Source organism: Oryctolagus cuniculus, chromosome 6, assembly GCF_964237555.1.
Source record: "Oryctolagus cuniculus chromosome 6, mOryCun1.1, whole genome shotgun sequence".
In the NCBI taxonomy this organism is placed as follows: Eukaryota; Metazoa; Chordata; class Mammalia; order Lagomorpha; family Leporidae; genus Oryctolagus; species Oryctolagus cuniculus.
The window spans coordinates 63,338,664-63,353,909 of NC_091437.1; the positions used below are offsets into that span (position 1 = coordinate 63,338,664).

General features: G+C 57.5%; 1 protein-coding gene across 1 annotated transcript; it reads right to left on the reverse strand.

Moving 5' to 3' along the window:
* Positions 1-1,128: 1,128 nt before the first annotated feature.
* On the reverse strand, positions 1,129-13,414 carry LMAN2 (lectin, mannose binding 2). Its single transcript, XM_002710427.5, has 8 exons — positions 12,315-13,414; positions 12,026-12,144; positions 7,312-7,429; positions 6,150-6,229; positions 5,824-5,985; positions 5,630-5,744; positions 3,388-3,507; positions 1,129-1,816 (listed from the first exon to the last, which is right to left on the reverse strand). The coding sequence occupies exons 1-7, from the start codon at positions 12,505-12,507 to the stop codon at positions 3,431-3,433; spliced, it is 864 nt and encodes a 287-aa protein (XP_002710473.2). The 5' UTR covers positions 12,508-13,414; the 3' UTR covers positions 1,129-1,816; positions 3,388-3,430.
* Between the last annotated feature and the right edge of the window lie 1,832 nt (positions 13,415-15,246).

A 15,246-nucleotide genomic window follows, 5' to 3' on the forward strand; every position in this document is an offset into this window, starting at 1 on the left:
GTCAAATGGGCAGGGCAGGGCAGGGCAGGAAGGAGGAGAAAGCAAAGAAACAAGCCAACAGCCGAGGGGTGTCCAGGCTGGATGCCCAAAGAACCAGGCAAGCAGCTCTGAAAACAGCCCCTGCCCCAGCTCCACGTGGCTTAGTAAACCAGAAGTGGAGGAGGCAGGCTGCCGGCAGCTCTCCAGATGAGATCCTGGTAGCCAAGGCGGAGAACCACACAGTACCAAATACCACTGTGCCTAATACGGGCCGACGGCTGTGAAGAGTGGCACACAGTAAGCACTCAAGGTTTGCTGTCTTGTTCAAATAAAGAAACTATTCTGGGGAAGGCAGGCTGTGAATTATCTCAACCCAGAGGCTGCTGGGAGGGAAACAGCTCAACCGCCCCGGCCCCCGTGAGTAATCTCTGGACACCGAAGCTGCTAGACCGAGAGTGTGTTTCGGGAAGGACGCGGGGCAGCTGGCAGCAGTCAGACCGCAAGGCTGGAAGGAAGAGGTCGTTCTTGGGCCTGCTTCACGCTGCTGCACTATCAGGTCTCTGCCTGGTGACCTTCCTCACGAGGCCAGCCTGCAACAGGAAGGCAGGGCTTGCTCTGCAAGCGAGAGCCTCAAAGGTCACTGAGCCGAGTGGGAAGGAGACAATGGAAACAAGAAGTCACTGACTCCACGAGGTCCCCAAGAGGGGCAGGCTGGGACCAGGGCCGGGACCAGAGCCGGGGGCGGGGACGCCCTGATCCAGGTGGGAGCGGCTGAATGGTGACGCTCTCACCTCAGCTGCTGGCTGCCTCCCGCCGGCGGCCATCTGTGCCTCCCAAGGCACTCCAAAGGCAACAGGACAGCCCGTCCTCCTGACGCCCAGCAGTACCTTACAGACCTTCCCTAGAGCTTCCGCTCGCTGAACTGCCTACCCTGGCCTAGCTTTGGGCTGAGGTCACCCCCTTGCCCCAGAGACCCGGAGCACATGTGGGATGGCGCATGCCCCAGGTCCCGCCAGCCAGGCGACGCGGGAAAAGCACTCCGTGGCCCCCTGAGAGTCTGGAGACGAGCCTCTGCTGCAGGCCGCAGGGAGTAAGGCTGCAGCCGCCAGGGAAGAGGAGCCAGCCCCCAGCGACAGCCGCACAGCTGAGGTTGGTTATTCCACTTTATTCAGCAAACAGTTGCACCCTGTGCCCCTCCCAGCTGCTCCTCCAGCCCTGCTTGAGGCCTGTCTTGGGAAGGAGCTGGGGGGCCAGGAGGGAAGGCCCAGGTTCCACCCCCCCAGGCCTTGTCTGCCACCACACACACCACACCTCGGAACAAAGTCACCGTGCTGTATCCTCAGCAGCCTGCCAGTGTTGGCCGGCGGCCGGCAAGGCCTCTGGCTGGCTCAGGCGAGGCCCCAGCTCCCAGGCCACCATGCAAGGGCCGCCCCCTCCTGCAGTGGGGGATGCCGAACCCGGCACCCTGGCCCTGCTGCCTGGGCCTGCTGGGCAAGAAGCAAATATACGAAAATACTTTAATCATTTCTTCAAAACAGTTAAGAAATAAGGTCGTCTTGTTTTGCTTTTACAATCCCAGTAAAAAAAAAAAAACAAAAAAAAACAAAAAAAAAACAAAAACAAAACCAAAAACCAAGTTCACATTAGTGCCTGGGCCCGTCGGCCCCGCCCAGCGCTCAGTAGAAACGCTTGTTGCGCTCCTGCCGCTTCTGGAACACCACGGCCCCCACCACGGCGCAGACGATGATGCCCAGCAACGCGCACAGCAGCAGCAGGAACACCCGCCACCCTGTCAGGGGCCCGCTGCGGAAGTTCCCCGTGGGGTCGTCCACGTTGTCTGCAGGAGAAGAGGGGGAGGGGCGTCAGCACCGCCGGCCAGGCTCTGGGACCCAGCACCGCAGTCCCAGCGGCGGGGTTCCACACACACCCAGCACGTGGGGCCTGGGTTCTGCTCACAGCTCCAAGAATGAGGGTCGGAGGTCAAGTGAAACCCATCTCAGCTGAGCTCTGAGGGCCACAGGAGCTGGGTGAGGGCAGGACCAAGGAGCCTGGGATGCGTTCTGCTGCAGAAAGCTGGTTAAAACCGGCGATTCCCAGGCTCCCTTGGATAGCCCCACTCCATGCTGGGAGACCCAGAGATCAGCCCACGCTGTGGTCTGAGGTCCCCACCTGGAGAAACACAGCCCTGGCCACAGGCTACCCTCTCCGCCCACAGCCTCCCGGGGGTCTCCCAGATGCTCAGCTCGCTTCCCCCCAACCCCCAGGTGCATGGTGTCTTGGGGACCCTCACACTGTGGACCAGGCTCTATCAGACACTCCTTCCAGAGTCTGGCCAAGGAACTGGCTTGCCTGAACCCCATTTCTGCAACTCTGCCTGCTCCCCTACAAAGACTTGGGGGTCTGCTCAGGCCTCGGGCCCCAGGCTTGCCTCTTGGTCACACCCCCATAGCCCACTGGCCAGGGTCAGCCATAGGCCAACACCTCCCTGCCTGCACCACCTGACCCTCAGCAGCCCTGCCGACCCACGCTCACCATGGGCCTCTGGCCTGCACAGCCACGGGTTGAGGTGGCTTCCTGGGTGGGGGGCATCTCCCTGGCCCCCTCAGACACTAGGCTGAGTCCCGTGGGACCTGATGCCCACGTCACCAGCACCCAGCCCACAGCTAGGCAGGGAGCGGAAGCTTCGGGAACACCTACTGCAGGAGGGATGGAAGGGCATCTGAGAACCGGTCAACTCTGGCCTTCTCAGCGGGGAGCGGAGTGGGGGCGAGGAAGCAACACAGACAACGGCTCTGAGAGCCCTCAGAACCCAGAGGGTGCAGAATGGTGGTCTACTGCTGAATTTTCCTGGACCTCACAACATCCAATCTCCAAAATGTGAGATGGCACGTGAATGGTGGACTCTAACGTCCATCAAGTGGGAAGACACTGGGCGTGGGACCCAGGGCTGGGCCAAGCCCCTGCTCCCTGGCCGGCTCCAGCCACAGGCATGGGCGGGGGGGCTGAGCTTCTCCACACCCAGGGGCCTTAGCCCCATGGTACCACCGGGAGGAGGCATGGCAGCTCATCAGTGCCAGGGGAGGAGCTCAGGCTTCCGGGTCTTCAGGAGCCCAACGCCCAGGCCTGTCTCCCGCTCTCTCACCGAGCCCTGAGGGACCAGTCTCCCAGCCGGCACCACCAGGCAGCCCAGCACAGGAGGAAGCGGATGTGAGGGGAGGAGCTGCTGCCGCCTCAGCCACCGCACGGCCAGGGTGTGTGATGGAAAGGCTTTGGAGACTTCTTCCCGCCTCGCTCACTCACTCAAAGATGCAACAGAACTGACCAGACTCGAGCTGCTTCTGCGACCCGGGCAGGCGGACCCCGGGCCAGACCACAGCCGCGGCTGCACCACGCCGCGCACGCGCATACCTTTGGGCGACTTGAGGAAGTTGACGCTGGGCTCGATCTTGGTTCAGTCGATGTTCTCCTCATCGGGCGTGTGCTCTACCATCAGCTGGAACAGCTTCATGGAGATGATGTCATGGTTATCTGCAGACAGAGAGGGAGTCGGGAACAGCCCGCACTCACGGCGCCTGGCCCTCCACAGAGAAGCTGCAGCCCAGCGCGTGAACTGGCCACTATGCACGGTCACCGGGACAAGTTGGCGAGGACGTGGTTGGCACAGACGACTTGCTGCTGGGCGACAGGGTGCACTGGACACAGGGACGAGGTCCAGCATGACCGTCCTGGGCCTGATGGAGGAGCCTGACCCTCCTCAAGCAGGCAGCTGCCAGGTGCTCCTGCCAGACCCCGTTTGGATGCAGACGCACGACTTGGCAACCAGCTGAGGGTCAGCCCCAGCACGCCATCAGCCAACTGTGTCTGAGGGGACTCGGAGAGGGCCTGGCCTGGCCAGTGCAGCCAGGGGCAGGCAGGAATCTCACCGTAACACAAACAGGCCACCTCATTTTAGAAAGGAGGGGATGAGGCTCAGAGCCACGACCTGGCCCCCCGAATTCAGCTGTAAGCACAGTCCGAGGAACGGCCTCATCTGTAAAGATCCCTTCTCTGACCGTTAGGAGTCAGGAAGCCTGTGGAACCATGAAGGGAGAACTAGGGTGGGGCCACACGGCACCTGACGGCTCTGCAGACAGACTCAGGTCCCAGTGGGCTGCTGCCGCTTCTTGCTGGGCATCCTGGGTGTAGCCATTACCTAAAGGAACTCGCACCTCCCACCACTGCCTGGTGCCCCCACCAGCTCCCCCAGCCACCTGCCAGCACTTCAGTGGCCTGCTCCTGACAGCCCGGAGAGCATCCCCAACCACACATCAGGCACCTTCCAGAGACAGACGCTTCACACACTGTCAGGTGAAATGCAGGTAACCTAGGGTCGGGGCAGGGGCGGGGACAGGGGTGGGGACGGAGACCCAGACCTGAGCCAATAGCAATGAAACCGAAGCAGGGCAGGGCTGACGAGACCACTCTTTGCTCTTTGGGGCATACAGGTGACATTTCCCTATTACAAACTTTAAAGCAAAACCTCCCAACAATGGACATTATGGAGACTATCAGGACCCAAGCACCCTTCTGGTGACAGGGGAGGCGCCTGGTCAGCGGGCAGGCTGCAGGCCCTGGGAAGCTTTGTCCGGAGGATAAACAAGCCCTCTGCTGGGTTTCCCACGTCAGCAGGAGCTGGCTCCAGGCCTGGAGTCTGCTGCATGCCCCCAGTAGCACTGGGAGCCACAACCACCCAGGCTTGGTGTCCCAGCAAAGCCAAGAAAGCCGGAGGCACCTCAGTGCTACCAGGCACCCACGGTGGACCAAACGAGATAGATCTTGGCTTTATGGCGCTGACGACTGTCACCCATGACAAAGTCAACTGCGTGGCAGACTCAAATGATAAGTGCTATGAAAAGGAATAGAGCCATGAAAGGCAATGTGTGTGCGCTAGGGACTGGACAAAGGGTACAACGAGGGGAGGCTCCGCTGAGGTGACTCCTAAGTGACTCTGAAATGAGGCTGGAAATGGGGGTCTGGCGTTGTCTTACAGTAGGTGAGGAGCTGCCTGCAACACTGGCATCCCAGCAAGTGCCAGTTTGAGTCGCAGCTTCCTGCTCATGCATCTGGGAAAACAGCGCAAGATGGCCTGGGTACTCGGGACCCTGCCACCTAACTGGGAGATGTCGATGGAGTTCCTGGCTCCAGGCTTCAGCTTGGCCCAGCCCCGGCTACTGTGACCATCTGGGGAGTGAACCAGCTGATAGAAGGTCTCTTCCTCTCTCTGTAACTCTGCCTTTCAAACAAATAAAAAAATCTTGGGAAAAAAAAAAAAAAAAAAAGGCTGGAGACAGGAGGGTGCTGGTGTTTATGGAGCTGCTGGAGGGCGCTGTGTGCAGGGGGTACAGAGAAGAGGAGGGGGATGAGGAGGGCTGGGGGCAGGGCCTGGAAAAACTCTATCGTATGGTACCCTCAACTCTGCCTGAGACAGCAGCCACGCTGAGCCCAGGGCAGGGCAAGACCTCACGCGCTCTCCACGGACTCACTCGGGCCGCTGTGCTGGAGACATCGTGGGTGGGTACTGGCACGGCCTGCCAGGCAGTGAGGAGCGACTCTGGGAGTGCCTAGGGTCTGGCTCAGAGCTGGGCGCGGAGCCCTGCCCATCTGGACTCACCAGACAGATCACCGGTGCCAGCTGAGGCTCCGAAGTAGTAGCCGGTGGGCAGCCGCACTCCCGTGATGTCGATGCAGTTCTTCCACTCGTTCTTGTCCTCCAGGTCCGTCATCACCTGCGGCCGGCCAGCACATCAAGCACACCCCCAGGCCAGGCCGGCCCACCCCCGGCTTCCCCGCCTCGCGCCAGCTCACCGTCAGCCGGCCCCGAGAGTAGCGCACAGCCAGGAAGGTATCGTGATCCCGGTTGCGGAAATCAGCCGTGCAGCCCGCCAGCTCAGTCCAGCGCCCATCCTTGCTATGGTCGTAGGACAGGGAGCCATTGTTCACCATCACCGAGATGTACGGGAACACGCGCTGGGACCAAGACACCGGTTACTCCGCAGGCAGCTCAGCCTGTGGGCGGGGGCAGGGCACCCACCACGCCAACCCTGGAGGCTCCTTCTGTGCAGAGACTAGGGAGGTCCTAGCCCCCCCAGCCCCCCCGGCCCCAGCCAACTGCCAAGGCCTTCCTCTCCTACCTCAGTAGTCTCATCGTTGGGATATGTGTCCAGGAAGATGGCCAAGCCATGGAAGTTATCTTTGCTTCCAAACACAGGCCCTAGAATTTTATGAGGAGACGTTCTCATCATGGGCGACACTGGAGGTGTCCGTGGCACCCGAAGGGCCAGGGACGTCATGTGGGGTGGGGGACGAGAGGGTCCAGTCCACCAGCCATTCACCCAGGAGACACGCCCTTGAGAGGAAGCTGAGCCGGGGAGCAGGGAGGCTTTTCCCCAGGGCGTGGCAGAGTGGCTGGCGCTCAGGGTTGAAGCCTGCACTGCAAGGGGACAGCCACCTGGCCCTGCACTGAGGCCAACAGCTGCTGGTCAGGGAGTAGCTGGTCTATGGGGCAGGAAGGACCCCTATGGAGGAAACTGTCCACCAAACCAGGGGCAGCAAACTCAGCAAAGCGCCACAGGGGGCACTAGGCTCTGAGGCCTCTCATGGTCTCTGCTGCTCAGTCTTCATCTGTTTGCCTTTTTCCTCATTAAGCTTTGTTTTTAAAAGGTCTCAGAGTCTTGTGACAGAATTTTGGTCAAGTTGCTTCTATGTGTTTTTGCCTTTTTTTTAAAAAATAACCGCCAGGGTGGGCATTACAGCAGTGCAAGTTAAGCCACCGCTTGGGACAGCCCACATCAGAGCGCCTGGTTCAAATCCTGGCTACTCCACACTTCCAATCCAACTTCCTGCTGATGTGCCTGGGAGGCAGCAGATGGTGGGCCGAGTACTTGGCTTCCTGCCACCCATGTGGGAGACCGAGTACAGTTCCTGGCTCCTGGCGAGTGAGCTACAAGATGGAAGATGGCTTTCTCTCTGTCTCTCCCTCTAACACTCTTTTAAAAGAATGAATGATTCAATGATTGAATGAGTAAGTCAGTAATAGGTAAGTATTTAAATGGTGAGATGGTCGAAACCTGGTCCCAAAGGGCACCATGGGCACTGCAGGACCAGCTGCTCTCCCCTGCAGTAGCACAGGACTTGGTCTCCTGACAGCGGCGCACAGTGGGGCAGAGCCACACGAGCCCAGGGCCACCTGCTTGTCCTGCCCGCCCCCACCTTCCTGGGGGTCCGGCTGCCATGCCTGCACCTATACCCCGTCTCCGGGCCCAGCAGGGCCAACCTAAGCGAGCACTGCCCCACCTGGCACAAGGCGGTCCCGGGTGTACCACAAGGCGATGCCGTCTCCATGAAGATTCTTCTTGCCCGTGCCGTGGACTTTGAAGTGGACGTGCATCTCCCAGTCCTTGAGGAAGCACGGCTGTGGGAGAGCGAAGAGGCTGTTCAGAGCTCCCTGGGTGGCCCAGCACAGATCTCAACTTCCCCCCACCCCACCAAGATGGGGCACTTGCTGGTACAAGGCCAAGAGGCAGGATTATGAGCGTCACCTGCCACTGACCTCAGACACCCCCCACCAAGGATTCGGGAGCGGCTTCTCCTGCCCTCCTCCTAGGCTGTCTGCTTCACGCACTTTGATCACTCTCGCCAACACCAGCCAAACCCATTGCCCTGCTTCCTCCCCAGCCCCACCACTCCAACCCTGGAATCTTGTGGGAGAGGTGCACCCTCCACGTGAGCCATCTAGCTTACAGAAAAGAAGGCAGAGGCAGAATTACTGGTCCTCGGCAGGGAAGGGGTAGTCTTGATTCCACGCAGGTCTGACTCTGACACTTCTGCTCTGCCTTCTCTACTTCCCTCTGCCTTCAGGACCTCAACTGCACCAAGTGCTCTCCGGTCTCCCACCCGCATGCCCTCCCTTCTGACCAGCCTTCCTAAGTGAGAAAGGCAGGCTGGGTCGGCAGCTGCCGGGACTCAAACCCTGTCTGGCTGACCGCAAAGCTCACCCCTCGGCCAGTACACGTCCTGCCTCCTGCAAACCCACCCCGCCTAAGTGCGGTACCAGAATCGGTGCTGGGGGCTGGGCAGGGCTGTGCCCTGGGACTCTGGACCACCAGATGTGAGGAAGCAGATTAGCAGCTGTGACAACTGGGAACAGCGGCTGGTGAAACTAAGGGGTCAACACACACTCTGACGAGAATCCAGTTTGAGAGAGTCTGCTGATGGTATGTGAGCAGCGATGACATGAAGACCCATCAGCAAGGCAAACCAAAACGAGGCTGTGGACCCATCAGACCAGCAGCTATTAAGATGATTCGTATCGAGTGTGGGGGCAGCATAGTGGGTAAAGCCACTGACTGGGACATCCGCATCCCACAGGGCTGCTGGCTTGAGTCCCGGCTGCTGTACTTCCGATCCAGTTCCCTGTTAATGGCCTGGGAAAAGTAGCAGCAGACAACCCAAGTGTTGGGACCCCTGCACCCACACGGGAGACCAAGATGAAGCTCTTGGTTTTGGCCTGGCCCAGCCCTAGCTGTTGTGGCCATCTGGGGAGTGAACCAGCAGATAAAGATCTCTCTGGGGGGCCAGCGCTGTGGCACAGTAGGGTAATCTTCCACCTGTGGCACCAGCATCCCATATGGGCACCAGTTCGCATCCCAGCTGCTCCTCTTCCCATCTAGCTCTCAGCTGTGACCTGGGAAAGCAGTAGATGGCCCAAGTGCTTGAGGCCCTGCACCTATGTGGGAGACCTGGTAGAAGCTCTTGGCTCCTGGCTGCGGATTGGTACAGCTCCAGCCGTTGCAGCCATCTGGGGAGTGAACCAGTGGATGGAAGACCTGTCTCTCTCTGCCTCTCCTTTTCTCTCTGTGTAACTCTGCTTTTCAAGTAAATAAATAAATATTTTTTAAAAAATAAAGACATCAAAGCTAGGGGCTGATACTGTGGCACAGTGGTTAAGCATCCCACATTGGAGTGCTACTTCGAGTCCTGGCTCCTCCGCCTCTGACTCAGCTCTCTGCCAATGCACCTGGGAAGACAGCAGATGTCCCAAGCGGTTGAGCCCCTGCCACCCATGTGGGAGACCAGGATGGAGTTCCTGGCTCCGGCCCAGCCCAGTCCTAGCTGTTGTGAGCACTTGAGAAGCGAACCAGGGAATGAAGATCTCTCTCTGCCTCTCTGTCACTCTGCCTTTCCAATAAATTTTTAAAAAAAGATATCAAAGATAATGGGGGGAATTACAAAACAGTATCAGTGCTTGTTCTCATTTAAAAAAAGGGAGTGGGCACTGTGGCACAGCGTGCCAACCCACTGCCTGGAATGCACACGTCCCATATCAGAGCTACTGGATTTCCTGCCTCTGCTTCAAATCAGCTAATGCACCTTCTCGCTAATGAGCCTGGGAGGCAGTGGACAGGCCAAGTACTTGGGTTCCTGCCACCCACGTGGGAGACCAAATACAGTTCCGGGCTCCTGGCTTCAACCCGGCCCAGCCCCAGCTTTTCCAAGCACGGTGATGGAAGATCAGTCTCTCACTTCCCCTCTCTGTTACTCTGCCCCTTAAGTAAATAAATGAAACTTCAAAAAAGTTCAGTTTATAGGTATAGTTGAAGAAAAAAGTAAAGAAATATAAACGAATAGTAACAACAGGTAACTTCGGGGCAAGAACTAGGGGGAATGTTTACTTTCTGTGCCTGGATATGGTATAGTAAACAAATTCTGTAATCAGAAAAAACGCAAGCTGGGGTCAGGTGTCTGGCCCAGCAGTGAAGACACCACATTCCACGATGCAGCGCCTCGTCTGAGTCCAGATTTCCAATCCAGTTTCTTGCTAAGGCGCACCCTGGGAGGCAGCAGACGATGCTCCAGCGCTTGAATCCCTGTCACGCACACAAGAGGTCTGGGCTGAGTTCTAGGCTCGTAGCTCGGCCTGGCCCAGCTCTGGCTGTGCGGGTATTCGGGGCACGAACCAGTGGATGGAAGGTGTGTGTGTGTGTGTGTGTGTTTACAAATAAAGTGAAAATAAATACACAAATGAATGGACAGGAAAAAAAACTGAAAATAAAACAGAACCTGCTCTCCAGGAGAGAGGAACAAAAACTTGGAGGCCAAGGCCCACCAAGGGTTATGGAAGGCTGTGCTCTGGGTTGCCGGCAGCCCCTCTGCTGCCACTTCCCTTCTGACCCCCTGGGGAGGGGCCTGGCTGCTTCCTCAGCCTCCCCCTGAGCCACCCCTTCATCTGTGAGGACCGGCCCACCCCAGCTACAGCAGGTGTCCATGGCTACTAGGAAGACAGCAGGTGTTCCGGCAGAGTTTGCTGTGTCTCCCAGAGCGGAGTGAAGCCTCTCTCCAGCTCAGTGCAGGAAGGGGTGGTTCTTGTGAAATACTAGACAGAAGACTCTAAGAGTTCCACACAACCTTCAAGAATGTTGGGGAGCCCCACACACCCTTAAGGAACGCAGGTGGGGCCCAGCAGAAAAGGCCTCCGAAGGTGAACAGGCAGGCTGCGAAAGGAAGGCGAGGCTACCGCAGGGGACAGAGGCTGTAGGGATCCTGCCAGGCCTGGGACGCCTCCAAGCCACACACAGTGCCAAGCCACCTGCTCCACGCCAGGTCTGAGCCATGTCTGGCACGTCTGTAACTTGTGGCTGAACCCGATTTCGAGCAGTGCTGGCACAATTTGTACCTTCCCTTTTGTTTTTAGAACACTATGCTGAAAGCATTTTCATGAAAAATCTCACTATCAGTTACAAGCAGTATCTGAAAGCCCAAGACAGGGTAGTGTGACAGAATGCGACTCGACAGTGAAGTACTCTCTGAGTGGGTGGCCCTTGGACCTGAGACTCAACAGATGAGAAGGCACCAGGCAGGCGTGAAGAGCCAGGAGGTGGGAACAAGAAGTGCAAAGGTCCTGAGGCTGGAACACAAGTCACAGAAGGAACAACCGGAGGTGCCAGGCAGCGGGGTCCAGACTGTGTGCGCATCACGTACGTTCTTCCCTTCACAGAGACCCCGAGCGCCAAGAGTCAGAACGGAGGCTGGAAAGCAACCCCAGATGCCCCTACCAGCAGCGTGGAGGCTCGGGAAAGGAAGGAGAGGAGGAGCTGAGGGGCCAGGCAGATGTAGCAACACAAGGACAGTGTGGGCTCCCAGAACTAAATAAGGAAATCAATCAGAGAAGACCAGAGAACACAGTGATGGAGGAAACTAGGACATCAGCCAAGAGCTTGGGCTGTGGGAAGGGTTGAATGAGGCAGGCTAAGAGCAGGTTCCCTCCCTAGCTGGGACCAGTCCCAAATTATTCCCCATCACCCTTCTCCTGAGACCTCCTCTGAGGGCAGCCTGTGTAGCCACAGGCCAGCGACACTTCATGCTCCCAGACCCTCAAACTGCCCAAGAGTCCAGAACCTCCTACCGCCGATGGCAAGACGCTCACCCAAGCACCGGGGCAAGGGGTTGAGTCTGCACCCACGACCAAGAACATCCCCCACTGTCCAAATGGGGAGCCCGGTGTAGCCAGTGAGCTGCTGGGATACGGATCAGCCCTAGGAGAGCGGAGGCACCATTCATGCCATTCACTGGTGGTGCTAACCTGCGTAACGTCCCGAATGCCATCTCTCTAACAGCCCGTTTTTAGAATTAAATGCAATTAAAGGCATGGTAAGCGCTTGCCACACAGCAAAACACCCAAGACAGATCAGGTTCATTCCATCTTCCCGCTATTGGGGGGATTCAGTTCAGTCTGGGGCTCCACCACTTTCTGGCACTACGCCTTCCAGGAAAGGCACTTTCGACTTCGAGCCTGGGCATCGGTAACGCGGATAACATCGGCGCGCTTTTGCACGGGAGTGACACCCAGTAACTACTCCGTCTCAGGATCTCACTCACTCCTGGGGGAGGGAGGGGGGCGAGCCGGAGGCCGAAGGGCGGGAGAGGAAGGGGCAGGTCCGTACCCCAGACTCGGGGCTCCGCGGCCGGGGAGGCGGGGAGCAGCCCGCCCAGCCCCCTGGGAGCGCCTCACCTGGTGGTTCCAAATGGAGCCCTCTTTACTGCGCTCATCAGGGGTCAGACGCACGTACTGGCTCGTCAGCATAGTGCTGCCCTGGAAGTCCCAGAGGGGCATGGAGCTGGACCCTACACCTGTGGGCAGAGACGGACACAGACAGGTGCGCCAGGGCCACGGCAGAGCTGGTCTGGCCAGCGGCGGGAAGCCCACAAAGCCGCCGCCGCGCTCAGGGGGGAAAGCGCGCCCTCCCCAACCCCGGCCGGCCTCGCCCTCCACCCTCGCTCAGGCCCGCCCCAGGCCTCACCTTGGTAGGGCTTGATGAGCGAGTGCTCCCGCTTGAGGTGCTCACTGTTGCCGTCTGTGATATCCGCGGCCACCGCTCCCAGCAACAGGACAAACAGAAGTGTAGTGGGGCCAGGGCCGGGGCCGGGAAGCCCAGGCCTCCCCGGGCACCGCCGGCCCCAGCCCCAGCGCCAAATCCAGCCCTCCGCCGCCATTCTCCTCTCCTCTCGGCCACTTCCGTCCGAGGACTTCCGCCTTCCGGGTGTCCCATTTAATGGCCTTCGGCCGGAAACCGTCCAACCCGAGTGTCACCCGGGAGTTAAAAAGCGAAGCCTCGCAGCCGAGGTGGGCAACAGCTTTATTGGCTGGGAAGCCCCCATCCTGTTCCCTCTTCTGGGCGGCTCCAAGGCACCTGTGGGGGCAGCCCCCAGCGACGGGTTCTTACGAGCGACAGGGACTGCAGCCAATCACGGAACAGCACGTTCGGCTTGCGAGCCAACGAGGAGCAGAGAGGTGCTTCGAGCCCGGCGGGTGGCCGAGGGCGGTCCGTGAAGCTGGGCCCGCTGGACCTTGAAGTTTTTGTGGACTCCTCGGCGGGCTGGAGGCGCCCTCGGGCCCAGGCCACTAGTCGCAACCGTCGAATAACTTCTCCCAGTTCTGGGAAACGAAGCTCTAAGTTGAAGGCGGGGGCCTGGGTCCCAGCCCCAGCACCGCTGCGGCCTCACTGGGTGGCCCCGGATGAACCTTTAAGCCCTGTTCCTGACATCATCTGCCTTGACTCCAAGCCTTTGGGGACTTAAGTCACTTGGGGGGGTCTCCATCACCCCCAACTTCTGTGGCCCAGCTGAGCTGAAGTAGGAGGAGCAGATCCTGGCCTGGGACACCAGTGGTGGTTGGAATCCGGAAAAGTCCCCGAGAACTCCGGGAGCGCTGACTGTGGATTGGGCCGAAAACTGGTGACCTGCAGCCAAGTAGAACTCTTTTTGGCCTGCTAATGCTATTTGTTTCTTGTAAAATTTTTTGTTTATTGAAAAAGCAAAGTTACACAAAGAGAGGGAGGAAGAGATGATCTTCCATCTGCTGGTTCACACCTCAGAAGGCCACAACCACCAAAGCCAGGAGCTTCTTAAGGGTCTCCCACGTGGGTGCAGGGGCCCAAGGAGGTGGGCCATTCTCCACTTCCTCAGGGAGCTGGATCAGAAGTGGAGCATCTGGGTCTCCAACCAGCGCCCATATATGGGGTGCCGGCATTGCAGGCAGTGGCTTAACCCCTACACAACAGCGCCCACCCTCTGCCAATACTATTTCAATGAGTGACTTAACTACTAGATCTTTAAAATTGTTACTTATTTGAGCAGCAGAGAGATGGACAAAGAGAGCCCCTATCCACTGACTCCCCATACACCTGAGACCAGGGCTCGGGCCCCCACAGGAGTGACAGGTATGCAGACACGTGAGCCGTCACCTCCTTCCTCCTAGGGTGTGCTGTAGCAGGAAGCTGGGACTGGAAACAAACCCAGGCAGTTTCATACGGGGTGCTGGTGTCTCAGGTGGCAGCTTAACACTAGGCCAAACACCCTCCACTATTTTTAAATCAAGATAATTAAATTCACATTAGAAATCTAGATTTCAGGTGTTTTGCCAAAAAAAAGGGGGGAAGCAATTAGCCCCCTTTCCCACAGAGAATAATAGGCTGGTGGTGAGCCCCTTCCTCTTGTAAGCCGTCGTTGCCTGGTTGCTGATTTACAGCAACTGTCTGAATTAACGATCCCTGGTATAGCTCACAAGGTGAGATGTTGATTGATTGGCCCTTTATTTTAAGATGTTGCCCTCTTAATGAACTTATTCAGAATTGAATGCTGACATATCTTTCCTGGGCTATATGCTATTATATTTAATAGTCACTTTATTATTAAAATACTACAATTAATGATGTGTGTACTATGTGTGTGGTTTGTGTAGACCCTTCCAAAGATTCACCTTCACCTTTATAAACAAGGTCAGGTATTTTCCACTGGGCCTTCATGGGGATGGGATTGTTTTTTATTTTTTTAAATGTTCTTTTGGGGGTGCTGGCACTGTGGCTCAGTGGGTTAAAGCCCTGGCCTGAAGCACCAGCATCTCATATGGGCGCCGGTTTGAGTTCCAGCTGCTCCTCTTCTGATCCAGCTCTCTGCTATGGCCTGGGAAAGCAGTAGAAGATGGCCCAAGTCCTTGGGCCCCTGAACCCACCTGGGAGACCCGGAAGAAGCTCCTGGCTTCTGGCTTCAGATTGGTGCAGCTCTGGCCGTTGCAGCCAACTGGAGAGTGAACCATCGTATGGAAGACCTCTTTCTCTCTGCCTCTCCTTCTCTCTCTGTGTAACTCTGACTTTCAAATAAATAAATAAATAAATAAATCTTTTTTTTAAAGTTCTTTTTCAAGATTTATTTATTTTGAAAGAGTTACAGAGAGAGAAAGAGAGAGAGATCTTCCATCTACTGGCTCACTCCCAAGATGGCCATAATGGCCAGTGATGGGCCAGGCATGAGTGGCAGGGACCCAGACACTTGGGCCATCTTCCACTGCTTTTCCCAGGCTGTTAGCAGGGAGCTGGGTCAGAAGTGGAGCAGCCAGGACATGAATCAATGCCCATATGGGATGCCAGCATCACACGCAGTGACTTTACCCACTATGCCACAATGCCGGCCACAGGATTATTTTTTTAAAGATCGATTGATTGATTTGAAAGGCAAAGTGAAAGAGGTTGATCTATCTGTCTGCTAGTTGACTTCCAAATGCCTGCAGCAGGAGGGTTGGACTAGGCCAGGAGCTTAAACTTCATCTGGGTCTCCCACATGGGTGGCAGGGGCCAAGTACTTGGGCCATCTTCTGCTGCCTCCCAGGCTCATTAGCAGAAAGCTAGGTTGGAAGTGGAGGTGGGACTTGATCCCACGTGCTCCAGTGTGGGATAT

Bases quoted from the DNA above. Each gene is read 5' to 3' on its own strand.
- LMAN2 (XM_002710427.5), bottom strand. From the start codon at position 12,507: ATGGCGGCGGAGGGCTGGATTTGGCGCTGGGGCTGGGGCCGGCGGTGC. The intron at 12,145-12,314 runs GTGAGGCCTGGG...CTCTGCCCACAG, and splicing joins GCTCATCAAGCCCTACCAAG to GTGTAGGGTCCAGCTCCATG. The intron at 5,986-6,149 runs GTAGGAGAGGAA...TCTTGGTCCCAG, and splicing joins CCAACGATGAGACTACTGAG to CGCGTGTTCCCGTACATCTC.